Here is a 27,697-nt window from a genome sequence, read left to right as displayed (position 1 = left end):
GCCAGAGTTCAAACCCAGTTTACAGTTTACTGTTGTGAAATAATGCATTTTGTACCATGACTTGAAGGTGACTAAAAATACAATTTCCTCAAACATATCAAAGTGTATCCTAACTTATACAAATGTGTGTTGACTCTTTAACTTAAAGTAAATGAAACATGCTTTTTTATCTCAACATTGGAACAGAGACAGATATTCAGACAGATATCAAAAACACAAATCATTATATTCACATGATTAAATCATTAGTAGTGTACATACTTAACGCAGTCTGTACTTCTTTAAGCTGAACAGCAGGCTCTATCGCTAGCTCTCTTTGATTTTTCTGTACAAGTGTTAGATTTAGGTTGTATTTTGGTTGGCAAAATAACAGAAGAAAACCTTGAAAACAACATTTTTTGTATGAACTTTGGTATTATCATATTGCATATTAAGGTTTCTTAAACCAATGTAGGCGTTCAATTTTATGCTAAATAAAATATGACCCTCTAAACATCTCTCTTTCTCTGTCAGTTTAAATTCAGTGTTTTGTCATCAGATCAAATAATATGTTTGTGATATATGTTTGAAAAAGACTGCGACATATCATGCAAAGATAATAATGCAGCAGCACTGTGCAGGTGTAGTTTCACTTGTGAAGGTGGAGGCAGGTTAAATGACTCACACTCATGAAAAGAGCATACAGTAACCTGACTGACAGTGGCTAAAAAGCTCTTGTGGTAAAAGACTTTACCAGAATTATCAAATGACGTGTAAATAAACCTTGTAGCAAAATACTGTAGTGGTTTCACTGCAATGCTGTAGATGTAGTGTAACTGTATTTTCCTACATGAGCAGCGATGCAATGGAATCTTCTAAATTCAGTCTACCACCTCTTTACTTTGACCACTTTTATGCTAATGTTATCATTATATCACATGATATCAACTTTAAAAGCACATGGTCAATAATGAGTTTTTGACTATATGATTGATGTTTGTCTATATTGGTCAAACTATGCCAATGATCAGTGTTGGGGGTGATGCATTAGAGCACTCGGATTACTTTTTTTCTGTAATGAGTAACATAACACACTAGTTTTGCAATTCAAGTAATCAGTTATTTGGTTACATTTTCAAATAAGCAATCTGTTACCTTACCGTATTGCTTGATGTTCACTGTGGCTGGAACTCAAGCAGAAAGATGATGTCACGAGAAACAGGCATTTCATGGCAGGTATTTGAAAAGAAGGTGGATTTGGATGGATTAAAGGGCCCCAAATTCTATTTTGTATCTTATTCCAAACAATATCTTTAGAAAACTGGGTAGTCTTTATTTGATATATCACCAAATTGCCTTTAAAATATCTAAACTTTATCAACAGGCCCTCCTAGCTTGGAATTTATGTTACATACATAACTTTTCCCCTCACAAAACTATCATATGGAATAGTGGAGACATTACTGATGAAAAAAATCTATCTTTAAGCAAAATTGGGTTGATAAAGCTACTATTTATGTAAGTGATCTCTTTGATACCAGCGGTTTATTGTTCAGTTATGAGTGATGCCCTCTTATTAAAACCTTTCCTGTAACAAGAAGAGAATTTAATTATGTAATGAAAGTGATTCCTAATGGTCTATTACATCTAATGAAAAGTCATGTTCAATATCAAGAAACACTGAGGATAGAAACCCTTTGATGATAAATGGTATTGAAATTATGAATACTGGATGCAACAATGAACATATGTGTAGCACATTCTATGAAAGAAGGAAAATTACTCCCAGAGGAAAAGCTTTTTTGGAACAACATTTTTATGGGTACTGAGTGGCAGAGAGCATGGCTATTATTACTATATAAATTCTGGATTAACAATACGATTAAAGAAGTACACGTCAGCATTTTACACAATATATATAAACAAATCTATATTTCTACAATTTTTTAGATACTGAAAACAAATATAATTTTTACAACAATGAACCAGAATCTTTTATCTTACATTCAGTATACATTCAGTTACTGTTTGGTCTTGAATGGAAGATTATATAATGTGTAAAACTAATCATAATATTAAAATTGAATGTGAAATGTCATTACACATTTTGAACATGATAAATGTAACATTGAATTCATAGTAAACTTATTGATTCTACATGGTAAATGTCACATACATAAATGAAAAACAAAAGGTTTCCCCCAATTTTACTGGATTTGTATGTGAATGTATGTGATGACAAGTGTATTTATCCCAGCTTCTTCTTAAAGTATATTTAGTTATTCATTTATTCACTTTATTTCATTTTATATTCTTTTTTCTTTGTGCACCATTACGTTGAGTAAATGTCGTACTGTTTTGTGTATTTTAATGTTTACTAAATAAAGTTTGTACAAAGGGATAGACAAAAGTATGTTACCACCACTACAGCGCCCTCTAGCCCCTGCACTGGAGGGAATCTACTAACCATACACAGAACCTCAGTCATGGTACAAAATGCATTATTTCACAACAGTAAACTGTAAACTATGTGAAGAACACAACTTAGATATATGTCCATAAACACATCGCCTCAACACGCTTAACATATTTCCTTTCTATTGTCGCTGCATGTCAAAAAAAAGGAGAAAATCTCTGACGCATGCGCACTGTTTCTTTTCTGTTTCTGCACCTAATCCTGCTGGTTGGCGGGTAAACTGCGAGCTAGTGGAAGGTGTCCTGCAGTTGTATCAGTGCGCGTGTGCGTCTCAACTAGCGAGATGACAGAGAGGACAACCTGTATGTGGAAGTATTTGCATTAATACGCAAGGAAACGCAAAGGGGTTTTCATTGTTGGTAAATTCAAGTAATTCAAAAGTAGTCTAACGAGTTACTTTTAAGAGTAGGTAACGCTGCAACGTAACGAGTTACTTTTCAATGGCAATAATGTTGTAATGTAACGAGTTACTTTAAAAAGTAGCGTTATCCAACACTGCTAAAATGATAATGCTCATATTGAGTTTACCAGTCCTGGTAGGCTGCATCACTCTCTTACAGTCAATTTGATTAAAAAAAAAAAAAAAAAAAAAAAAGCAACCATGTTTTCATCTCTAATGAATTATTCAAGAAACAATGAGAATTATTTGCTCTGTGAAAGAGTTGCCTCCACTTATCCAAGCCCCACCTATACATTGTGTAAAGCCCTAGAACTTTCTCCAGCTATGTCCGACTCTGATCTCTTTTATTCTAAGAGATTTTTTTTTAAACAGTTGTCAAGTTTTAGCCAATCAGAGGAGCTTTAAGGGCACGCGCATACTGATCCAGAATGTGCTGGAAGCTCACTGCTGTTCTGCAAGCTGATTGGCTCATATGTCGTTGACAGGCTTGTACAGAAACAGTGCGGCCGGCATCTTCTGCCTGTATGTAATTGTTGGAGGAGAGAGTCAGCCTGCAGCAGCCCCATAGGTCACAGCATCATCACCAGGTAGGACGAGGATATCTCTCACACGGCTTATGCATTGTTGCCAGTTAACCCTTCTATGTGCCAAATACCCTATCACTGACAACACGTTTTCTGTTCTATGGGTGGTATGTGGTACCAAATAATAAATTGATGGTGACACTAGTAATGTTTTTATTTCTATCATATCACTACAGTATTCATTTGGTCTATATTTCTTGGTATTTCTTATGTAGGCTATATGTTTATCTTCATACTCTTATCACAGAAAATACTGAATTAAAAAGTAGATCTTTTGTAGATATTCACAGCTGCAGTGATGTTACTTTTGAGAATACTTGGCTCAGGGTGTCAGTCTTACCAAAGCATGTAACTTTGCGCATATATGTCTGTCAGTCACAGGCGGTGGGGGGAGGGAGGTGTGAGCGCCTGTCTCACCCAGATGGTCCTGAGATCAGCAGCTTGAATAGCACTTTTCAGCCTGATGCTGCAGAACGTGGTGTGGTGCTGGATCCTGCAGGCTGCGCAATCCTGCACTGCACAACAAACACATTTTATTCAAAGTATTAAGCGAACAAATGTAGAATATGTAATGCAGGGAGACTGAATGATCTATGTGACTTAAGACTTTTACAAATGGACTTTTTAAACAGTTGCCTAGACCCACTCTATACTTTTTCTGTTCAGACTATAGAGTGTTTGTACAGCTTAACTTGGCTGCTGTCCACTGACATCTGATCTGTGGCAGTGTGTTAATCCTGTGACAGTCTACACCTGAAAGATGACACGAGCCATCACAATTAGATGTGAAGAAAATTCAGGCAGATGTTGTGCTCTCTAAAATAATAAAGTACAAAGTTTTAAACAATGACATTCCTACAATAATAATTCTGTTCAAACTGAAATTTATTTGAATTGATTTTTTTTTTAGAAGGAGAGGATATCTCATTAAAAATTTGACATATTGTAAGATATGATTAAACCTAAAACTAGTTGATTAACATATGCAGACTTTACAGGCTTGTTTATTTTGGTGTCATTGCCCCCTGCTGGAATAACATTAACTATTAATTGTTTTACTTTTACAGAATAGTTTTACTTTCTCAGAGAAATCATGTCCAAAGGGGCAGCAGTTGGTATCGATCTTGGGACCACCTACTCCTGTGTTGGTGTGTTCCAGCATGGCAAAGTTGAAATTATTGCCAACGACCAGGGCAACAGGACCACACCCAGCTATGTGGCCTTCACAGATTCTGAGAGGCTGATCGGAGATGCAGCCAAGAACCAGGTTGCCATGAACCCCACCAACACAGTCTTTGGTAAGGTTACAGCAAAGTGAAGTGATATGTGTCATGAAATATTAATTTATCCACATGGTCTTGTGCAGTGTGCAGTGTTGTGCTGTCACTGCTAGAACACTGGCAGTGACCGCACAACACTGCAATATGATGGGAAAATGAACTCGGATCTGAACAAGCAGCAGATACAAATATTTTTTTTATTCTTTCCTGGGGATTGCAGATGCTAAACGTTTGATTGGCAGACGATTTGAAGACACAGTAGTTCAGTCTGATATGAAGCACTGGCCATTCAATGTAATCAGTGATAGTGGACGCCCCAAAGTGGAGGTCGAATACAAAGGCGAAACCAAAACCTTCTACCCAGAGGAGATCTCCTCTATGGTGCTGACGAAGATGAAGGAGATTGCTGAAGCCTACCTCGGGAAGGTAAGTTCACATAATATAACTACATTATATACAATACAATGTACTTAAAACTCCTCTTTTCATGTTTTTTAGTCTGTGTCAAATGCCGTTATCACTGTACCTGCATACTTCAATGACTCGCAACGTCAAGCAACCAAGGATGCTGGAACGATCTCTGGTCTAAATGTGTTGAGAATCATTAATGAGCCCACTGCAGCAGCTATTGCTTATGGCTTGGACAAGAAGGTAAGATTTAAGTCAGTTGTGGTTGTATCATGTTTTAAATCCACCAGTAAAACTGTGCTCAAACTTTTCTTGTTTCCAGGTTGGGTCTGAGAGGAACGTACTCATCTTTGATCTCGGTGGTGGCACCTTCGATGTGTCCATTTTGACCATTGAGGATGGTATCTTCGAGGTCAAGTCAACTGCTGGTGATACTCATCTTGGTGGGGAAGACTTCGACAACCGCATGGTCAACCACTTCATCGCAGAGTTCAAGCGCAAGTACAAGAAGGACATCAGCGACAACAAGAGAGCTGTCCGTCGTCTCCGTACCGCCTGTGAAAGGGCAAAGCGTACCCTGTCTTCCAGCACCCAGGCCAGCATCGAAATCGACTCTCTGTATGAGGGAGTTGACTTCTACACCTCCATCACCAGGGCTCGCTTTGAGGAGCTCAACGCTGACCTCTTCCGTGGCACCCTGGACCCTGTGGAGAAGTCACTCCGTGATGCCAAGATGGACAAAGGGCAGATCCATGACATCGTCTTGGTCGGCGGCTCCACCCGTATCCCAAAGATCCAAAAGCTGCTGCAGGATTTCTTCAATGGCAAGGAGCTTAACAAGAGCATCAACCCCGATGAAGCTGTTGCCTATGGAGCTGGTAGGTGTCTAGCTTCTCAACCAAGCATATCCACCTACTAGATATAATTTTTGACTGAGAATGTTTTTTTGTCCAATGGCTAAAATGAAAAATGTGCACTGCCTGTCCCATTCAAAGTCTAACACTCAAAGTCACACTTCCAGTACCAGTCAGAAGTTTGGACACACCTTCCTATTCACTTGAATGAGAAAGTGTGTCCAGACTTTTGACTAGTATTGTATTTACAGCTGTGCAGGCTGCCATTCTGTGCGGTGACAAGTCTGAGAATGTCCAGGACTTGCTGCTTCTGGATGTCACCCCTCTGTCACTGGGTATTGAGACAGCTGGAGGTGTCATGACTGTTCTGATCAAGCGTAACACCACCATTCCTACCAAGCAGACCCAGACCTTCACCACCTACTCTGACAACCAGCCTGGTGTGCTTATCCAGGTGAGGACACTAGAGGATATGATTCAATTTTTGTGCAATTCACTGTTCTAGCAGAGGTCACGTCATTATCCAGTGCATTTCTGGGATGTTTGAGTAGCTGAAGTGACATTGCATACTTAATACCCCACAGGTTTATGAAGGTGAGCGTGCCATGACGAAGGACAACAACCTTCTGGGCAAGTTTGAGCTGACAGGCATCCCTCCTGCTCCTCGTGGTGTTCCCCAGATCGAGGTGACGTTTGATATTGACGCCAATGGAATCCTCAATGTCTCTGCAGTGGATAAGAGCACTGGCAAGGAGAACAAGATCACCATCACCAATGACAAGGGTATAAAAACGAATAAAAACACTGCTCAACTCAAATACAGCAATAGTGTTATTCAAACAATGGATGATTAAATGCTTATCTTGTCTGTTTTACGATAGGTCGTCTCAGCAAGGAGGATATTGAACGCATGGTTCAGGAAGCTGAGAAGTACAAGGCAGAGGATGACGTCCAGCGTGACAAGGTGTCTGCTAAGAACGGCCTGGAGTCTTATGCTTTCAACATGAAGTCCACAGTGGAGGATGAGAAGCTTGCTGGCAAAATCAGTGACGACGACAAGCAGAAGATTCTGGACAAGTGCAACGAGGTTATCAGCTGGCTTGACAAGAACCAGGTAAGAATTGATGTTGACCTATGAAAGCAATTCATTTATGGAAAACAACATGATTAACATGTTTTTCCTCTCCACTTTCCTGTTATTATACATATTAATGGTCCATAAATTAATACGTTTTTGTGAAAAAAGATTTTGTTGATTTGTTGCCACATATACACAATATTTGCTTTAATACTTAACTTAATTTCTTCAATCAAGGATCAATCAAGGGTTAACTCTGCTATTCTGAAGTTGTGAGTGGATAATTTAGTAGGACGTAAGCAGACAGATTGTATCTGGCTGTCTGTGACTTGAGATCTGATCACAGTACAAGTAAGACCACATCCAGAGATGATCCAGCAGATGTGATCACATTCAGACTGCAATGCAAAGGTGTGTGTTATCACACTACACATAAATACCTTTCCTTATTTACATTAGATACAGATTGATTTGTAACTCCAAATATGAGTGGGTCCGGGACTAACAACATAGATATTTCATTCATGTCATCACAGAATGGTGATGTCATGCTGAGAAGTACACTAGTGTTTCGTCAGGCTGTATTATCGTCACCAGTGTTGCAACACTAACCGAGTTAAAAATGAATTTATTTAACATTTAAACTGTCAAGTAATTCCTACAGAATATGAAAAAACATGATTTCATTTCCTTGTACTAGACTGCAGAGAAGGATGAATATGAGCATCAGCAACAGGAGCTGGAGAAGGTGTGCAACCCCATCATCACCAAGCTGTACCAGAGTGCTGGTGGCGTGCCAGGTGGGATGCCTGGTGGGATGCCAGGCAGCTTCCCCGGAGCTGGTGGAGCTCCTACCGGCGGAGGATCCTCCGGACCAACCATTGAGGAAGTTGATTAATCACTTTGTCTGTGTCCCCTTCATATCCCTGAATAATAACCCAGCATGAACATTCCCAGAGACCTAACATTTAATATAAATACTGTCTGTGCATTTTAAGTCACTTTTGAACCCAGAATAATAAATGATGCCTAAGCCATGTACCTTGTATCTTGCTTATTGCTTGCTTGTATAACACACATATTTGTCAGGTGGATTTGAATTCACTGTGAACATCTTTGCACCAGTAAGGAACATTTTGAGGAGATAAATGTTGTGAATTTGGATCTAGAAATGGGAATATTTTTACTTTAGTATCAATGAGCCCTCCTGCAATGAAAATGAAGTTTAAATTTTGCTGCAGTATCACATGACTTTGAGGTTTTTAGCAACAACATATTAGCAAATAACCTATTAATAAATAAATTACATAATTAACCATAACATTACCATTACTGCATCTCTGTCTATAGCCAGTGTATCTCCTAATAACTTAAATGTATTTCTTCTTTTCTATGATATAATTTGAAATTGAGGTTAATATCTTGATAAATTAGTAGATATGTGGATGAGTTTTCTTCACTGCAGAGGTCAGCAAAGAGGAATTTTGCTGCAACAAAGGTGAAAAGTGTTTTCCAGCATTGAGTTTCCCATCAACTCTGAGGGCTGTGCTCTCTGAGCTGTGAAGTGTGAATATTTCTTGTGTTTTCCTTTCAGTATCACACTATTATCATTTATACAGTACCCACTGAAAAGCTCTTAGTCTTAGCATTTTCATCTCCTTGTCTAGAGATTTTGGTTCATCTCAAAATTTAAAAAGGTAAAACAAAGTTAAAAGGTGCATGAATATGTAGAAAATAACAGCATTGAGACCATTAAACCCAAATCATCATCCTCAGACAGAGAGGAGCTAAAGAATAATTGTTCCAAGACAATAAAATGTTCACTAATTTCATTGGAGAGCAATCCAACATCCAGACAGAATCAATGGCTTGTTTGGATTGACATTCCAAGTCATGTTTGACCTCACATTTCAATGAGGTAAAATAAAAATAAATACCCTCTATCAACTACAGAATAATTATCCACCAATTAGATGAAATGTGGTGGAAATATATTTTCAAAACTAGCTCTAACAACCTCCAAAGGGCTCCTAACATCTGCTGTAGCAGTAAAACTGAATTTTAACTACCATTATGGACCTAAATCTTGAGCTAAACATTAATTCCTAACACATTATGAAAGAAGGAACTGTGAGAGTAAACCTTCCTGAAGCACATTAACTGAACCTTAGGTATAAAGTGCAAGAATAAGAATATTTCTTATTCAAATGCTAAACAGCACCACTCCAAATCCCAGACAGGCTGCAGGCCGTTATGCGCCTCTGTGCCATTAGTGCTCTGACAAAGACCCACTGCAAAGTCCCCGGATGTCAACAACAGAAATACAGACTGAATGTATTCGCCCTGTGCCAAAAGGCAACAGCACATTTATTGAAACATGACATAAACAATACACAAATTTTGCACGTTTTGTAGCAGCACTGCGAAAATAAAACACCCCCTCCCCTCCCTTCAGAATTGGTCCATATTAAGAACTGCTCTTTTCCCATAGCCTTCATCATCCCGAGCCTTCAGAAAGCGCCTCCATTTTCCAGAGCCAAGAACACAACACTGGCGACGGAGCAGTCTATGAATAGTCCCGATGAGAAGCGAGTGTATGTTTTCATTGTAGAAACAGCAACACCAAACACGGTCCCCTATTTGTTTATCCAAAAACGAATACTGATATGAAAAAGTGGCTGGCTCTGAGGTAAGCCTCTTGTCCCGGCTGTTTCCGGGCCTGCAGTCTTTTTACTTGCTCTTGGCCGGTTTCTCCGTCTTCTTGGGGAGGAGGACAGCCTGGATGTTGGGCAGCACTCCTCCCTGCGCGATGGTTACACCTCCCAACAGCTTGTTCAGCTCCTCGTCGTTGCGCACAGCCAGCTGGAGGTGCCGGGGGATGATCCTGGTCTTCTTGTTGTCTCTGGCCGCGTTGCCTGCCAGCTCCAGGATCTCAGCGGTCAGATACTCCAGCACGGCCGCCAGATACACCGGGGCCCCGGCGCCGACGCGCTCCGCATAGTTGCCCTTGCGCAGTAGCCTGTGGACTCGACCCACCGGGAACTGGAGTCCGGCCCGGGAGGAGCGGGACTTGGCCTTAGCTCGGGCTTTGCCTCCGGTTTTCCCTCTGCCAGACATGATCGTTAAAAAATTGTTTGTGATCGAGAGGGAACGGTGCAGACACGGCGGACGTACGAGCTTGGACCTTTACGTAATGTATGTGTGCATGAAGGAATATAAACCACACAGGCTTCTCCGATTGGTCGGGTGAAACTGAAACGCACGAGCCAATGGCGCAGCGCGTCCTCCGGTAATGCCTGTCCTCTGGGGAAGGATGCTCCAATCGCAGAGAAGGAATGGCACACTCTCATTTACACAGCCACGTTATAAGTACGGGACTGGTGATGGGGCGGTATCCTGAGCTGTGTGTCTTGTTGCTCTCCTCCTGACGTTTGCACGAAAGCGAAAATGCCTGATCCTGCGAAATCAGCCCCTGCGCCTAAGAAGGGCTCCAAAAAGGCCGTGACCAAAACCCAGAAGAAAGGAGACAAAAAGCGTCGCAAGACCAGGAAAGAGAGCTACGCCATTTATGTGTACAAGGTGCTGAAGCAGGTGCACCCAGACACGGGGATCTCCTCCAAGGCCATGGGCATCATGAACTCGTTTGTCAACGACATCTTCGAGCGCATCGCAGGAGAAGCGTCGCGCCTGGCGCACTACAACAAACGCTCCACCATCACCTCCAGGGAGATCCAGACCGCTGTCCGCCTTCTGCTGCCTGGCGAGCTGGCCAAGCACGCCGTGTCCGAGGGCACCAAGGCCGTCACCAAGTACACCAGCTCCAAATAGAGGCGGACAGAGGCTCGACACAGGGGAACAACAGTCACCAAATCACCACCAAGCCGATTCTTAAACCCCCTCCACTGTGTCGGCTGTTTGTGTTTTTGCACCATTGCCGGTTTTCGAGGAGAGTGAATGCCAATTTAACCCAGGACTTATGTTGAATGTCTCGAGATTCATTGGAACTGTAGCCTGCCATTTTGTTTTAACTCAGTGTTTCGTTATTTCTCAGCTGTGTGACGTTTTTAAAAAAAATAATTTAATAAATTCAGAACGAATGTAAGTCGGTGTTCTTAAACTGTGGACGTGTGCTTTGCTTTGCACCATTTTTAATACAGATTTGTATACATGCACCTTAAAAATATCAACAAAAGAACCTATTGTATGTAATGGCACAGTCGAAGCCAACATTGTGAGATTAAAGCTGTGACTTACTATCAGTGAGTAGTTTGTTTTTACCTGTGGTCTGATGATGGATCATTTTTTCATCAATTAGTGACAGTAGGTGGAAAACATGTTTGGAAGAACTGGAATAGGGCGACACCAAACGGTAGTTGGAGAGTCCAGTTGATGGTTAGAGTGCAGGCGTTCACTCCGCTAGTGCAGAGCTAGTACTCTGCCAATTAAACTCAAATCCCAGCAGTCGATCTGGTGTGGACTCAGATAGCCTCAACAGACTCCTGTTGAATGGGAGCTGAAGGTTCTGCTATTTTCTTCAAATATCTTTCAAACTAAACACTAGGAATAAAAGTGACAATTAACTGAATGAGTTGTGGAGTTTAATGCCTGTTCCAACATACTGACCTTTACTGGGTTACACATACAAATCTAAATGTAAAAACTGTATGTAAAAATGTAATTTGAATATTATTACTGTTCAATGCATTTTATTTTAGAACTTGATCATATGTTTTGTTCTTAAAATCTAAATACGCAAAGTTACTATAGCTGTCACATAAATAAAGCAGAGGGAAAAGTGATATGTATTAAATATTTATATTATAAAATACGTTAGCTTAATACTTTACAATAATGTACACAAAAATGTGTGTAGTTACTAAGGAACAAGTGAGGAACGAATCAGGAACGACCTGGTAATTGATGAATCATTAATGAGTACTTCCCTAATAATTCCTAATGGAGAACTATATAGTAGAAGATGAGTTACTAGAGAACAGACTGGGAGATCCTATATTAATGAATCATTAGGTCATGATATGTTTATGAATATCTGTGAATCATCATACTGACCACTTTCTTCATGGGTCGTTCCTGATTAACTTTGAACCAGCTGCTGAGCAGCACAAAACCAGTAACTACTCATTCATTACTAATTAATTAAACATTAGTTACTGTTTTTGTGCACCCCAAGTTAAGTGGTACATCATACTGAGTAGTTATTTAATGTCAGGGAGTAAGTTAATCTTCAAAAAGATATTCCCTCATTTGGTGTTTTGATGCTGGTGGTGGAGAACGCTGTGTAACACATCAGTCCAAATCTCCCATAGATGTTCAATTGGGTTGAGATCTGGTGACTGCAAAGGCCATAGCATATGATTCACCCCTGTATACCCCTGCTGATGAACCTCCTGTCATCACTGCTGTCCAGGAGTGTTTTATCATCAGCCAGGATGAACCAGCAGAGCAGCCAGCTCATCGCCTAGAACCAGATTCTGCTGCTGTCTCACCTCCTCCATCATCTCTGACCAGTCCAGGCCAAAATGAGGATGAAGGGTGGATATTGTTAATGTTTCTGTTCAGTATAGTACATTCTCTGTTGTATTGCAATCAGATTCACTTATTGTGAGCTAAGGCAACATAAGATGAAGACATCATCAAACAGGAGGTAGGAGTTGGATTCATTGAATTTTATAGAACAGGACATTTTTGGACATTTTTGCTCACAATCTGAAAATGAGCAAAGTGAAAACATTTTTTAGGAATTTTATTTTACATCGCAACATCTTTTACATTGTACATGCAATGTGCTCATTGAATCAGGGTGACACTGATCATTATTCAGTTCATGTTGGATTGAAAAAGCACTGATGTTATGTTGGTCATGGTCATCATGTTCATTCACACACCATGAGTCACTGACTAACATAGTACAAGTTAATGTGCTGTAATTCCTGCAGATCTCATGACTCCTGACAGCTACAGTGTGCTGCTTTGTGACCAAACCACAGGCTAGGAGGGGAGGAAACATTAGACTACTTCAAAAAGATTTGTATATCTTCTGATATATGTGAAAAAAAATTCTAAACAGCGTCTTGAGTATACAGAATTTCAGCATTATTTCTTGTCAATTGTATCACTTTTAAGATTCTGACCTCTTTGACCTCCTAAATTGAATCCAGATGTTATTAAAGGATGTTCATAACCTTTATCTCTAATTGTATCCAGATATGACAGAGTTTTAATCTTCGGTGATTTTAATATCCATGTTTTCTGTCCCACTTCTTCTCCTCTTGCCAACGTTTTTATTAATTTGACTTTTAACTTTGCGCAGTAAGTCAGTGGGAACACTCTTGATCTGGTGCCTTTCATTAAGCATAACAACTTGCTCTCTGGAATTTACAGACTACATCACAGGGACACAAACAGTAGGTAATGGTGGTAAGGGGAGATAATGGTGATGTAATCATGAAGTAGAGGGGCTACTTAGTAACTACTACTGGTATGATGTATGATTAATTGAAGGTGCATAAAAATACTAATGTTTAAGTAATGAGTAATTAATGAGTAGTGTAAATAGGTACTGTTTTGTGTCACTCAGTGTCTGGATCAGAGTTAATCAGGAAGGACATGAAGAAAGTGGGGAGTATGACCGATTTACGGATAATTATGAACTAATTATTACTATTACATGACCTGATTTACTAATATAGTATCTCCCAGTCTGTTCTATAGTAACTAATCAGGGTTTTCTTCAATTGGGAATTAGGTATTGTAAAGTGTTACCTATAATATTTCCCTCTGATAAAATAAAAGAATTAAATAGTATTCAAGTACAGTCCCTTATAAAAAAAAAAATACTAGAGTAAATTCATTTAGTTACATTCCACCACTGCACAGCAGATATTTTGACACGTCACAGCAGGAAAAGCACAGGTGTGGAATTAATAAGCATGCTGGCTCACTGGCATGGTTGACTGGGACACTTGAACAGAACAGAAGCACCCTTAATGTCAATGGTCTCTGTGCTTTTCCTACTTTAACAAGTCAAAATGTCTGCCATGACAAAAGTCTAATTGTCTCAGTGAGAAATCAAAGTACTGGCTAAGTAGCTATGTAGCTATAACAAAGCTGCTTTTGTTATAATCTTGTGTGTAATAAAGAACTGTGATACTTTTAAGATTCAGTGATTGACTGGTGAGGAGGTGTGTTAAAGGTATACTATGCAGGATTTTCCTAAAAAAACAATGTATAGACTCATACAAAAATAATGCCTCTAAATCATCACGTATGACACATTAGAAGTGTGTGGTGGTATATGTATCTGCAGAGACCCTGCCTTCTGCCTGTATTTGCTTAGTTTCTTATTATTTTGCTGTGTTCGGGACACTTATGGGTGTCAACCTTTGGGCAGTGGGTGTGTAGCCCCCAGCCAATAACAGCATGCAGGGTGTGAGGTTGGGACTCGTAGCGTAGCAACCAGGTTACATCACTGTCTCCGTCTCTCTCCTCTGCTCCACTCTGCTCTCTGTCTCTGTGTCATGGATGTATAAAGAGCTGCAGGGCTGTGTGTCTGTTTGAACGAGGGCAGGGCTGAGCTACACACACGCAGAGCAGAGAGGCCACAGCGAACAGGATGAAGCTCTGAATTCACAACGAATCTGGCGATGCGGCACCTTCCCACAGAGTTGTGCAGAGCTGTGGGTGTGTTTATTTGTGCTTTAGAACGTAACCTCCATGAAACAATCAGGAAATAATGTTTATTTATCTGACTCACAGCTTTGTTCTAAACAGCACTGCTTGCTCTCTTCATTCACTCTCTAGCTCGCTCAACCGCTGCTCTCTCAGCTCGCTCTGGTGTCATTGAGCCGAGGAGGAGGGGCCAACTTTGAATGGTGTATTTACAAACAACAACCCACAACTCCTGCATAATATGACTTTAAGTTTTGTATGTATACAAATTATGAATATCATTGAACTCACAACACAACACCAAGAAGTTCTAAAACATCAAGCATGAACAAGAAGGATCTGCAGATGTTAGTCCAAGGTCCAGATACACAGGAAGCTCCATAAATACAACATATCATCAAAAAAGAGAATAAATCAATACAGAAACCAGGAAATCCACTGATATTAGGCACACAGAAGAGTGAAATTACTCCATAAAAGAACAAAGGCATGGAGGCAGTTTGACTTTAAAACCATCATCAGGTAATAAATACCAGGTGTGCCAGCTGATTGCTCAGTTCCATCAATTAGGTTGATGATGTCACAAACTAAGCTGTCAGTAACAACACGTTACAGCACACTTGAAACTAATGACACGGCAAACCAAACAATAATTGCCCATATGACATAGCCATTGCTATACTGAATGTGTCATTGTCAAAGGGGTGGACACAAAAACAGGAACACCTTAACAATGATGCAATTCAGTTAAGTAGCCAATAAATCCAAAATCATAAGCAGATTCTATTTTTTGTTTTGTTTTTTACATGGTGTCAACACTGAGGTCATGTCCTCTGTAGTTTTTATGGGAATCTGTGGGTTTTAGCAACTTGGTTTACATTCTACAGTTAAAATCTTTTTTAGGCTATATTTAAATTCAGCAGTTAGGCCAACACAATAAATAAATAACAGATTCTGTATTTCTTATTCAAAACGTAATTCCCGTGTAGGCCAGGCTTCGAAATAGTATTCAGGCTATTAAACTAGTATTTAGAAAATGGTGATGCTTTATTTACAGGTCCAACAAAGTTCTGAGACCATTATTTCATTTAGAGCTTAGTTAGTTATAAGTAGTTATTCATTTCCAAAGGAAATTTGCACACAACTAATTGAATAAATGAAAAATCCATATAATTGTAAATTTTAGAGATGAGGCTTGATGGAGGACTTGGACTTATGAGCTCAGTACTTTAAACCCAATGCTGTAGCCACATCAGACCCTGTGGTATGATCTGAGGTTCACAGACAGTGATGGGATTTTATTCCAAGTATTGTTAATAGAGCAGGCCATGTGATTAAGGACATGGGTGGCATATATTGGTGGCTAATATTCAACAAAAGCAGAGCAGGATCTTTGCGATATCATGCAGGTCTTGTTACTGTAGTGTACAATGAAATGAGCAGCTTCAATCAGGAATTAACTGAATATTAAGGTTGTTGTGCCCTCAGGTGATGGAAAAAGACACCAAAAAGAAAGGATGTTGGGCGAGGAATATAACTTTAACTTCTTCCATCCATACAGTCAATGAAAAACACATACTGAAGCAGGTTCAGTATGCTGAAGAAATCTGCTGTGAGCTCTTTTCTACATTACAATACTGTCACTTTTCAAAAATGGATAAAATGTTGCAACACAAAAACCTGGATTGTTTCACACTAAAAACCACATATATTGAGGGTGATATTAGATATGAATACAGCAGCTGCTCCAGTTTTGAATGAGCCAAACATGATTCATGAGTGAGGAATTTCACGTGACATAGAAACATCCATACCTCACCATGATTTCCTCCCCTTAAGCTTTAGCGGCCAGGATTAAGAAAAAGTAGATCTAAGAGGTTACCTGTGGCTAATAACCCACTCAGATACACTTATGGCGGCTGAATGGGAAAAAGGGCAGACAGGACACCTACTTAATGCTAAGCTCCATGTAAGCTCATCTTCAGTCTATTGTGGTCTCAGGGTTCCTGGAGGGGATCTGGGGGGGAGTCATGGTTCAGGTGACAGTTGTAGGAGGTTTTGTTTGGCAGGGTGTGCCTCATTCTCCAAATCAGACATAGTGCGCCGGAGACCCAATTTCTTGACAAAGAGTGTTAGCCCTCGGCAGAAGTGGGGGGATGTAACAAAAACATCACTTCAGTGGAGCAGAATTCATAATGCAGCCTTTTACATACTCTTGCGTAAATATGGCTGAAACAATGCAGCAGGTATTTATATTTTAGTTATGTAACGTCTTCAGGAGAGGTTGGCTTGTAGGTTATGTTTTGGGGTTTTTGTTCTGCTTTGTATGTTGTACATGATGATATTTTATTGCCTTTCAGCAATTCAGTTCAGGAAAAAATCTACAAATAATGCTCTTCTTTCTGTTTTATTGATCAATGTAAAGTAATAATCATTCCAAAAGAAGAAATAAAAGAAGAGCAATTTAAAAATTATGATTCTGTGTAAACTCAACTGTTTTTCTTGATGTTGAATCCATCTGTAGAGATGTGATTGAGTGCACATCAGAACACTTACTTTAAAAAAAAAAAAAAAAAAAAAGATGTCAGTTGAGGTCATTGCTAAAATGACAAGTTAAATTTATAGCTACTTGACATAATGTTCCACCACACTAAGGATGCTCCATATAAGTTCACCTATTGTTCCGTGTCTGTCAGATGATCCGGTTGCAGGCTTTAAAGCAGACCTTACCTTTCCCTTTCTTCTCAGTGGGCTTCCTGTGAACCCTATTTAGCTGGAAAGGAGGTCAGTATAAATGGCTGACTCGTCATGAAGGTAAGAGCAAAGGCAGAAAAGACACACTGAGGGAGAGAGGTGGCACAACACTCTGTGGCCATCTACACAAGGTAAAAACTTTTCTAAACTTGTGGCTCAAAGAGATATTTCACAGTGTGCGAGATTGTTTTTTTTTTATTGTTTACAAGATAAAATGATTGTTTTGTTTTGTTTGCCAGCTCTAACTGTAATTGGAATTTGATGGATTGCACAGCCATGTCACTAAAGTCTGCCCTGCTGCCGACTACTACCACTACATTCCGGTTTTATTTCCTTCTTAAATTTCTCATCTTAGAGCAAGGCTTCTAACCAGAAATGAACCTACAAAGAATATTGATTTCACTGAAGACCAGGATGTCCTTCAGTTTGGTTTAGTGTCTCACTTTCAGAGCAATGAATTGATTAGTCCCAGTCTGTACAGTATGCTACACTTCATGATGGTACAGACTGAGGGAAAATCATCGCTAATTATAATCTACAGCTGAGGAATGTGAGTGCGCTTTAGAAATTGGAAGCTCCAGGCTTTTGAGACATTTGGGTAATTTTAAATCACTTGTGAGAGTCATTCAGGTATAATTGCAGCTGCTATATTTACTCATCAGACTGAGCCTCTCCTCAGTATCCTGTGTCTGAGGACTGGATTTAGGATATATGCAAATGTTCACAATTTAATGTTAATGTATACATTTCCTGCACATCAGTTTGACTTGCTCATGTTTGTAATCAATTTTTACAATTCTGACATTATCAATAATGGAGCTTGAGGTCAAATTTCTTCGTCTTTTTGCGCTCTTTAACATGATATTGTGTGCCGTAGAGAAGAGATCATATGCCTTTCTGCATTTCTTTTTTTCACAAGCAGTTTGAGGACAATGTGGCTGGCCCTTCTTACGCATCAACTTGCCTTGCTCCTTCTCGCCCAAGCTCAGAATGCCTGCATTGGACAGTCCACATTCAGAAGTCCAGGTCAGTGAAACCAGCTGTGCTCACACTTGCATCCTTTTCATCTGCCTACTGACTCCTAATATGAGTATTCAGCTGTCGGGGGAAATGTTATTGTTTTTCATATGAAATTCTGTCTTTCATTTGCACCCTGTCCAATGCATCTCAGCACGAAAACACTGTCCAGAGAAACTAACTCAGACTGTTGAAATTTAATTTTAGTTTCCGATAAATTTTGAAGTACATTTTTGCACAGAGTGAGGACTGTGGATTTTGTCCTCCATCACTTACATTGGGAGCACATTAGGAAGAGATCTTTGAAGGGCCAGTATGAACAGGAGGAATGATTAAAGGAAGCAAAACTGCCAGGTTCACTGGCTTCTCTTGCTGTATTTGCTTTATGTAAAGTACTTTGTAACACTGGTTTTATTGGTTTCTGCATTTTGATTTTATTCCTTTATATTTGTTCCTATTGTTTGTAAAACATTTTGTAACATTGTTATCATTAATTATTATAATTATAAAACCTGTTTAAATGTTCGTACTTGACTATTGTTTTAAGACTTCATCATGAGCCTTTCCTTTAAAAATGTTTTGACAAGTTTGACATCGTGACATAATTAGCTGAATACAAATATAAGTGCCTAATATTCAAGTACATATTCACATCTAAAGTACACATGAAATGACTTTTAAAAAATAACAGTACAAATGTCATTAATGAGGAACTCCGCCTCCATGTCTGTTAAGTTGGGGAACTGACATCAGACAGATTATAAAACAGAATGGTCCAGCTGAAGCAGCAGAGGCCAAGATATCCTGACTTGTAGTAACTAGTGTGAGTCAAGCTGCAAAAATGCCGGATCCAACATTTCCTGCAATGCAACGTGATAGTCTTTCACTCGACTCTTCCTGCCTCTTTAATGGCCACTTGTTTTTTTAAACCCCACATCTCCAGTTTGTAACACAGACTTTCTATTAAGTCTCAAGGAAAATCTGAGATATGTGTCTAATTTCTAATCTCATGGAAAATAAACTGAATATGTTTCAAATCTGTGCCCCTTTAACAAGTCAGAACCGGAGCAATCTGCTCCTCAGCAACAAATGAAGTCATGCTCAGAATCCTAATTCTTGTCTCATCCTGGCTTTGCAGCAAACTCAGACATTGAAGTCCTCTGTGGTTCTCAGAGGGTGGAACTGCAGATCCTCCTGTGTCCCATTTATTTCAATGGATACAACGAGTCACTGCTGTCTCTCAACTCACAGCACTCCAAACACCAATGTAAAGGGACTCCTGACTGGACAGCAAACCCGCCTGTTGTCAAATTCAACTTCTCCATCACAGAGGAGGCCATCACTGCCTGCTCCAGCAAGATGACAGTAAGTTATTGAAGCCTGACACACCCACAGTAGATGTCACTCACACGAGGGGTTCACCTGAAATCAGAGTCAAATTTCTCCTAATGGAATCTATTGATCTTTACTTAACACACTTAACCTCTTTATTTGAAGATGCAATTGATCTGTTTTTCCTCAAAGGTCACTCAGGAGGTGGGAACTGGACTGTTTGCAGACTTCTCCAACGTCCAGTACATCAACATCTCAGGCATGATCTGCTCAGAGGACCCCAGCACAGGAGCCATCACCTATCACCAAGAGGTGATGTACAGGTTCTCCTGCAACTACCCACTGCAGTACCTCATCAACAATACTGAGATGAGCGTGTAAGTGGCCCTTACAGATAAAAAGTGCACACAAGAAGTACATTTAAAATTTCAGTTGCTGTTGTCAGCAAATGCAAGGCAAAAAAATTCTACTTTTCTACTCGTTGTTTGCTAATGTTATGCTTCTACACTGTGCTCTCACAATGCTAGTCAAAGATTATTTATGTTTTGGTGCTGTGGTTGTCATTAGTAAAAACAGATTTTTTCCCCATCTGTCTTTTTTCCCATATTACTTCCAATTACACAAAAGGCAAGAGTTAGAGAGTTTGTGCATAAGTCTTCTTTGATGCTGCTCTAAATCTGCCAGATTTTCCTGCCAAAACATTCTGTCAAATAGAGGGTGATGTTATTTACCTTTCCAGTTTTAGAATAAATAGAGTTTGAACAATGGTAACCACTGTGGTTATATCACTATCTTTTCAATAATCCCCTTGAATTCATACCTCTCAACAGGTGCCAAGAGCAGGATGCGTCTCATGGTTAAAGTAGCCAGTAAATTCATTGGTGACATACTGTCTGTTGTTATTTCAAAGGCTCGATTCATTTTAGAGTCCTCTTCATGCTCTCTACAGCAAGTTTAAACTTTTCAACTCTGGATGGAGATTCAGGTTACCAAAGGCCAAGTCCGATCCCATCGAACTGTTAAATGCTCAGGATGAGTCAGCTGACAATCAGTATTTCATGTAAAGCTGAAGGGTAATGGTATGGAGATATTGATTTAACCATTAATGATGATGTGTTGGATGTACTAGGTTTTATGGTATGCTGTCACTTGATTTTTTAAGCTGGTATGGTGGGTTTTAGCATATGTTTAATTTCTTTTTAATTACATTTTTTTATGTGTTTTATTATGTTTTATGTACAAGTCTGTGTGTGTTCTGTGTTTCACCTGACTGCAAGACAAATGTCACCTTGAGGACAATAAAGTTGAAGAGGAACAGGAACTTTATGGGAGTCCTATTACACTGGACAATCTGTTTGCAAATCACTGATGACAGCTTGAATTCTAAATTTCAAAAATGAATTAAACTAATCATAATATGATGATGAAACAAAGCTTTGTGACAAATTAAATCAACAGAAATAGATTTGAAATGTAATCAGCTTTGGATAGTGTGGGTTACATCATGCTTCTGATTTGATTTCTCATATTGAAACATGTTTGTGTGAAGCACTTTGAGCAGTTAACTGTAGATGAATGAACCTCAGCTTGACTATATGTAAGAAAGGATCAAGTTACCATATTTGGTTATGCTTCATGGTGCAGTCATTGTCCTCAGATGTATCTAGTTTCAGCAGGGTTTGAATCTCACCTTGGTGTGTTGTTCCCTGGTGTATCAAATGAATGATGACCTGGTTGTTGACGATTTGGGTTTTTCCCGTAATGATCTCCAGCTGCTGCTGATTTTTTTCCCCAACAGGTCTGGGGTCAATCTGGCAGTCAGAGATAATAACGGCAGTTTCATAAGCACACTGAGCATGCACCTCTACTCGGTAAGAAGAGAACGCTGATTTTGTGTTGATTGTCAAGAAAAGGAAAGGAAGTACACAGCACAAGATCAGTGGTATTTAGGATCAAACTGGCACCATCTCACCTCTCAGATGTTTTAACATATTTCTTTGAATCAGGTACAGCATTTTCAAAGACAAATAAAACTGTTGCCATTTCAGCTCAGAACCACATTTAGTTTGTTTAACATTAGCAGGAGAAGGATATGACCATCCAAGTCTTATTTCCATTGCGGTCCTTGATGTAAAGAAGAGAGTAAAGATGAAGGAGTCAGTGACTATGTGATATCATACTACTTTACCAACAAACCACCACAAAAGTACCCATATCACCATCTATAAGATATCTCTGGTTACTTATCATGTGTAAAGGTCACTTACATTATTTCATCTAAAGGAACAGCTACCCACTGGTACTGAACCACAGCAAGTACAAGTCAGCAACACTGGCTCTAGTCTGTTGGACATGAGTTAACTTGACCCTGCAAAGGTAGTCTGAGACACTTTCAGTTAATCCACATGAAATAATGAATGTATGACGATGAAACATTGTCATCTGGACTGCATGACACAAAGACAAACAAGTTGTAATACTTGATACCTAATGACTATTTCTGTCAAAATGGCATCTTTAGAGGATTTTGTTCAGAATACATTTTGCAGTTTAGAAGACTTAGCACTAATTTTCATTATCTTTAAGCCTAAGATAAGTTATTTTGGTCTAAACAAACGTAAAACTTTTCATTGTATCTCAACTACATTCAGTGTTTTGGACTAAATTCTGAGAAGGTCTGAAAGCTACAGTCCTTGAATGTTGACTTGCCGGATTCAAACTTGGACCTTTACGACAATGCATGTTATATTCTATCTCCTATGTCTCTTTTGAAACTGACTAATGATGACCCTGATATTATACAGAAATGCTTGGTTCTGCTGATAACAATTTTAGCATGACCCCTCCTGTAGCCTTCCCTTGTCTGCATATATCCTGCTGGCCTCTGATGTACAGTACACATACAGGTGCAGTGTGTCATCTTTAAGCAACATCTTCTCCTCTCTTCTGTTATTTTGCCTCAAGGATCATGGATACTCCTCCATGCTGCAGATTCCTCCAGGAGGCCTGGAGCTAAAGACCAGGATCTTTGTGGAAGTGAAGGCATCTAATCTCACCAACAGGTACTTCACACTTATAACAACTGAGGTTGAAGTATATTGCTTGTATAATCTTTATTTATTTTACATATTAAATGTCTTTTATCCCTGCTTGAATATTACAGTATTTGAAAGTAAAAATCCTTTAGTCCCAACAAATCAAATCTCACCTGAAAACGGGAAAATAGGATTGGCTCTCTGATGCCAAAACTCCTCTTTGCAGATTCAATGTGGTCCTGGACCGATGTTACGCTACAACCTCGCCTTTCCACGCCAACACAACATTTCATGATCTCTTTGTTGGGTGAGTTATCAGCTTACAGACATGAAAAGTGAGACAACTTCTATACTTTTATAATCTACAAAGACTTTTGACACACAGAATAATGTTTAGAAATAAAGCTCTTCCAGGCGTGATTGGTCCAGAGCTGTATTCTGCATCCATCAACACTTGATATTTTGGTCCTCTTCTTAGTTTTCTCATCGTAAATGTACAGATGAAGTTCCCCAGAGTAAATTAGATTATTCATAAAAACCTTTAAAAGTCACATTATTAATCTGTGAACCAGGCCTATTCTGAATCAAAGGGTATCCTGTCTGTTGATCAGAATCTCTGAATTAGTGTTTGACTGAAATCTGGTCAAAACTTCTGAAGAAAATGGGGAAAAAATATCATCTGTTCTCTTCAAGGTGTAACCGGGATGGCCAGACAGTAATGGGAATCAACGGAGAGCAGCAGGAAGCTCGCTTCTCCTTCGAAGCTTTCCGCTTTGTCCACCACATGGATTCAACTCTCTCCACCTACTATGTACACTGTGCCACCAGGCTCTGTGTGAAGTCCTACTGCCCCAGCCTCATTCAGGTCAGACTCCACCTCCAGGTGCAACACCACACATTACAAATGCGGCTCTTTTGCCAGAAAAGAACTCTGATAGTGAACAATTCTGTAAAACCCTGTTCAATGACAACATTTTAAAAATTCTCACTAACTACAAAATCTGGGCATGGCAGCTACAGCATGGTCAAAGTTAGGGAGAGATTGTGATCATGGCAATAAACAATAGTGAAGGTATGGTTAGGGTTTGGCAACTAAAACACTCCCCGCATATAGGGCACACTACCTCCTTCCATGCAGTGGTGTTAGCTGTAAATGTGAGGTGTGGAATCATCCAATGTGGACATAATTCTTAGGGATGCTCTGTTGCACAAACAACATCATGCTATGGATGTAGATATAAAGTTTTGATGTACAGTAGTTGGTGTATTTTCATGGAAAGTGGCAATCAGAAGTGTTCTTCATCTCTAGAACTATCTCTGAAATACTCTATCACACCATAACAGTTTAGGTTACTGTATTTCTGCTTGAAAACTGCTCTAACCAAAATGACAATCATCTGATTCACCTGCAGAACTGCACCGCCGACAGTAAAACAAGGAGGCGCCGCAGTGTCAAAGACGACCAGGACACCACAGTGAGTGACATGGCCACCGTCACCTCAGGTCCCATCACTATCCGGCTACACAATGGTGAGAAAACCAGCATTCAGAGATGCTCAAGCGTTCAGTGGTGGCACAGCATTAGAATAACAAAGGCACAGTTTCACATTTACTAAATCATACCTGTCACATATCAGTCAGGCATGAGATTTCTGGAGCTTTCTTTTGGTCAAGATTGAACCAAGGGTCTCTCTTGTTCTCTCGCAGGGTATCTGGTGGCATCTGGAGGTAAGCATATAATAATGACAACATGAGTTCATTTCTTGTTTTCCTGTATTTTTATCAAGCAAAACAGATGACAAGAACATTGGACAATAACGCCAGCTGATTTCTCTGATCATATACTGTAGACACAAGTAGAACATGTAGAAAGACGAGTTACTGAGGTTTCCAGGGAATACATGTAGTAGTAGTGAATTTGTCCAAAATGAAGGGCCAGATAAAAAGTCCTCACCTGGTAAAGAGAAACTGGGACCCTTTCCTGCAGCCTGTCCTGTGAAGGGAAGTAACAGGTGAGAACCTTGTGGGCCAGCTTTCATGCAAGAGGACTGAGAAGATCATCATTCTTAGTGGGCTTGGTAAGGTTAAGCTTTTTCAGCTTTTAGGCTTGTGATTTAGTGGATAGGATTTCCTGGTGCTTTCAATTATTCGAGAATGTCCGGTTTGTTGTCCAGGATTGCATCACTGCTTTCTGCCACTGATGTGTTCAGGCTGGCTTTGTTTGGTTATTGTTCTTGTCCCAAAGGGAAGGTACACTGGAGCCCAAGGTCAAAAGATGGATTTGTATAGCGGCTACACAAATACAGGCTTTTGTGGTAGAGAGGATCTTAAGCACAAAGGCCAAACTCCCAATTTAGCTGTGAATCATTCTGTCATTCTTAACACAACTAAATGTTGTCCAAACACATCTTACTAAAAAATTGTTAATACCTGTTCTGAATGGCCACACTCAAACCCTGCTGTTATGGAAAGGAGTGACGTAGCACACTTGCAGACATGTCGGATTGATGTGAAACCATCAATGTGACATGCACGCTGACTTTACACAGTGATTGGCCAGGGTTTTCACCCCACCTTTGAGGGTGTCCATTCTGAACAGCTGTAAATATTTTGCCTTAAGATGTTGTGGTAATTCTGGGACTTTAAACCAAATGAGTCACTACTCAGACACAGGAATTTTGACTAACTTTGACGAACTTTATTGACTACTGGGGAGGTGATGAAGGGGGGTTTAAAGAACTGAAATTTCTGCTGAACCTGAGTATAGTCTTAGGGATGATGCTTCCCTGCAGGCATATAGAAAGGGGAGGTGTGAGGGGCAGCAACAAATCCACTCCCTCCTGTTTTTTCAGCACCACAGTATCCTCAAAACTAGCAGTCACTTACCACTTGCAACCCAGAACACACTACCCAGCCTTCTCCCTGTCTGTTCAGTACTGGCCCTTTTTAAGGGAGACAATCACCCCTGGCTGGCTAATTAGTAACCATCCTCAGGTGTGCTCCCTCCAAGACCTCAGGTGCTGACAATGGTAAATCCCAGCTAGCGCCAATGAGTAGATGGGAGCTGACCAAGGATTCGCTTGTGTGGGCTAGATGACTCACTACATGTTCAGAAAATATATCTGTGGCGTTTAATTAGGTTCAAAACCCATGCACATAAAAACCAGGCACATGTACGTGATACGAGCACACAGAACAGTAGCCACGAGTTGAAAAGCATCCTTGCAAGAGAACATTTCTGCTCCGCATGCAAAAATGTGGTTCCATGAGCACAGGGCTGTGATGAGCCCAAGCTCGTCCCTCCCTATGTGCTCACAACTGTTCAACACTCGCTCGCTCATCAAATCGACTTTTGAGACATTGACAGTCCGCTCCTTTGATTGGTCACATTGAATACTGACCATGGCCTTTGATTGGTTGTTTGGTTTGATCACTGAAACATAAATAATGATATTTAGCAGCTGATTCTCCATTTTTTACCACTTACACTTATGAAAAAGTGTTAGACATCATAGCAAAAGCCTTAACATTGTTTAAACCCGCTTTCAGATTTGTGAAACCTTCAATTTGCTTTTGAAAACAGAAAAAAGAGCAATTTCACTGATATTTTTCCATCCGGACCACATTAGACCAGGTCTAAATCAAAAACCACTATACTTAGACCTGTCAAACCTGGACTAGATTACCAAGGAGACTCCAGAGAGTCATTAAAACATCATTTCAGATTTGTGAAACCTTTATTCTATTTGTGAAAACACAAAAAAAGGGTGATTTCACTAACCTTGCTGCTAGAAATTCACAGCATGATTACATGTCTCTCCATTTCTTTGGTTATGGCCATGTAAAGCCCTCATGCATTTGGTGATCTGACAGTGGGACAGCTCTAAGCCCTCGCGGAGCTGGATAGGGTGCTGTCGCTCAGCCTTGCAGCCAATTTTTCCCAGTGGCCACTTGTGGTATTGCAGAAGAAAAATCCACCTGCGGCCCAAAAGGCATTTTCCCATAGACCACCATTGTTGAGATGGTGCTGAGATGTCTATAAAACTGTTGACAGGACACCTCACACTGCAAACAAGGTCAATTATGACTCTTTCTATTATGAATTTTTGATCCATGGAGATTTTATATTTGTAAAATTTTTCTCGAGCTGAGAAAAGTGATTTAAAAATCTGTAACGTCATCAGCTTCATTAAAGCCTAGGGGCCAAGTTTTTGTTTTTTTTTGGGAGCAATAGCATCACGTGATGTTGTAATTACACGGTTTGGCTGCTATGTCAAATTGGCTGCAAACTGCAAAGCCCAGCGCTGTTCCTGAGGTCTTGATGTTGAGCAGTCGAGATCCAGAGATCCAGTTGGCTTGACAGTTAAAAACATAGATGTTGTACATAAATATTTCCATTCTACTCATCAAAAATTATAAATTCTAATAATAAATAAATAAATAATAAATTCTAGTTTACATGATCTAATAATTAATGTTCTTTTTCTTTCCAGGTGCTCAGCAGACTAACATGAACAGTACTGTGCTGGCTGTTTCAGTCGTGGCAGCCATTGTCGGAGCTCTCTGCTTTTCTCTGGTGGCTTTCATTGTTTACATGCGCAACTCCAATATCAGTTCCAACAAGACAAGTCTGTACACACAAGAGTGACAGAAGGTCAAGACAGCTTGCAAAGGATTCTGTCCTGTTTCATTCACTCATAGTCTGGTTTATGATACCATGGAAGCATTGTGATAAATGAAAGAGAGCATTCATTTTTGCAGTTGTTATATATAATTCAGTTTCCTTGAAACAAACATAAGAGAGGGAGACA

General features: G+C 39.8%; 5 protein-coding genes and 2 long non-coding RNA genes across 7 annotated transcripts in view; 4 read left to right on the top strand and 3 right to left on the bottom strand.

Moving 5' to 3' along the window:
- Window positions 1-27,697, bottom strand: part of hyou1 (hypoxia up-regulated 1) — a 298,959-nt gene that overhangs the window by 251,352 nt on the left and 19,910 nt on the right. The gene's annotated exons all lie outside the window — the stretch shown is intronic.
- On the top strand, window positions 115-4,636 carry LOC137195140 (uncharacterized). The gene is made up of 2 exons (XR_010931074.1): window positions 115-3,442; window positions 4,507-4,636. It is a non-coding gene; the product is annotated as an uncharacterized lncRNA (long non-coding RNA).
- On the bottom strand, window positions 3,579-26,191 carry LOC137195139 (uncharacterized). Its single transcript, XR_010931073.1, has 4 exons — window positions 25,773-26,191; window positions 24,841-24,879; window positions 24,510-24,608; window positions 3,579-3,954 (listed from the first exon to the last, which is right to left on the bottom strand). It is a non-coding gene; the product is annotated as an uncharacterized lncRNA (long non-coding RNA).
- On the top strand, window positions 4,978-7,134 carry LOC137195138 (heat shock cognate 71 kDa protein-like). Its single transcript, XM_067607270.1, has 6 exons — window positions 4,978-5,145; window positions 5,218-5,370; window positions 5,450-6,005; window positions 6,233-6,435; window positions 6,566-6,764; window positions 6,863-7,134. Exons 1-6 carry the CDS (start codon window positions 4,993-4,995, stop codon window positions 7,117-7,119), a joined length of 1,521 nt encoding a protein of 506 aa, XP_067463371.1. The 5' UTR covers window positions 4,978-4,992; the 3' UTR covers window positions 7,120-7,134.
- On the bottom strand, window positions 9,393-10,268 carry h2ax1 (H2A.X variant histone family member 1). The gene has a single exon (XM_067607267.1). It carries the CDS (start codon window positions 10,174-10,176, stop codon window positions 9,790-9,792), a length of 387 nt encoding a protein of 128 aa, XP_067463368.1. The 5' UTR covers window positions 10,177-10,268; the 3' UTR covers window positions 9,393-9,789.
- hist2h2l (histone 2, H2, like) lies at window positions 10,439-11,318 on the top strand. The gene has a single exon (XM_067607269.1). The coding sequence runs from the start codon at window positions 10,507-10,509 to the stop codon at window positions 10,885-10,887; it is 381 nt and encodes a 126-aa protein (XP_067463370.1). The 5' UTR covers window positions 10,439-10,506; the 3' UTR covers window positions 10,888-11,318.
- si:ch73-261i21.5 (zona pellucida-like domain-containing protein 1) lies at window positions 15,073-24,502 on the top strand. The gene is made up of 9 exons (XM_067607168.1): window positions 15,073-15,095; window positions 18,425-18,528; window positions 19,658-19,884; window positions 20,044-20,228; window positions 21,650-21,722; window positions 22,816-22,913; window positions 23,113-23,193; window positions 23,580-23,751; window positions 24,299-24,502. Exons 1-9 carry the CDS (start codon window positions 15,073-15,075, stop codon window positions 24,500-24,502), a joined length of 1,167 nt encoding a protein of 388 aa, XP_067463269.1.

The sequence above is a fragment of the Thunnus thynnus genome, chromosome 13, assembly GCF_963924715.1.
Source record: "Thunnus thynnus chromosome 13, fThuThy2.1, whole genome shotgun sequence".
Lineage (NCBI taxonomy): Eukaryota > Metazoa > Chordata > Actinopteri > Scombriformes > Scombridae > Thunnus > Thunnus thynnus.
This window is presented reverse-complemented; position numbering and strand designations above follow the sequence as displayed.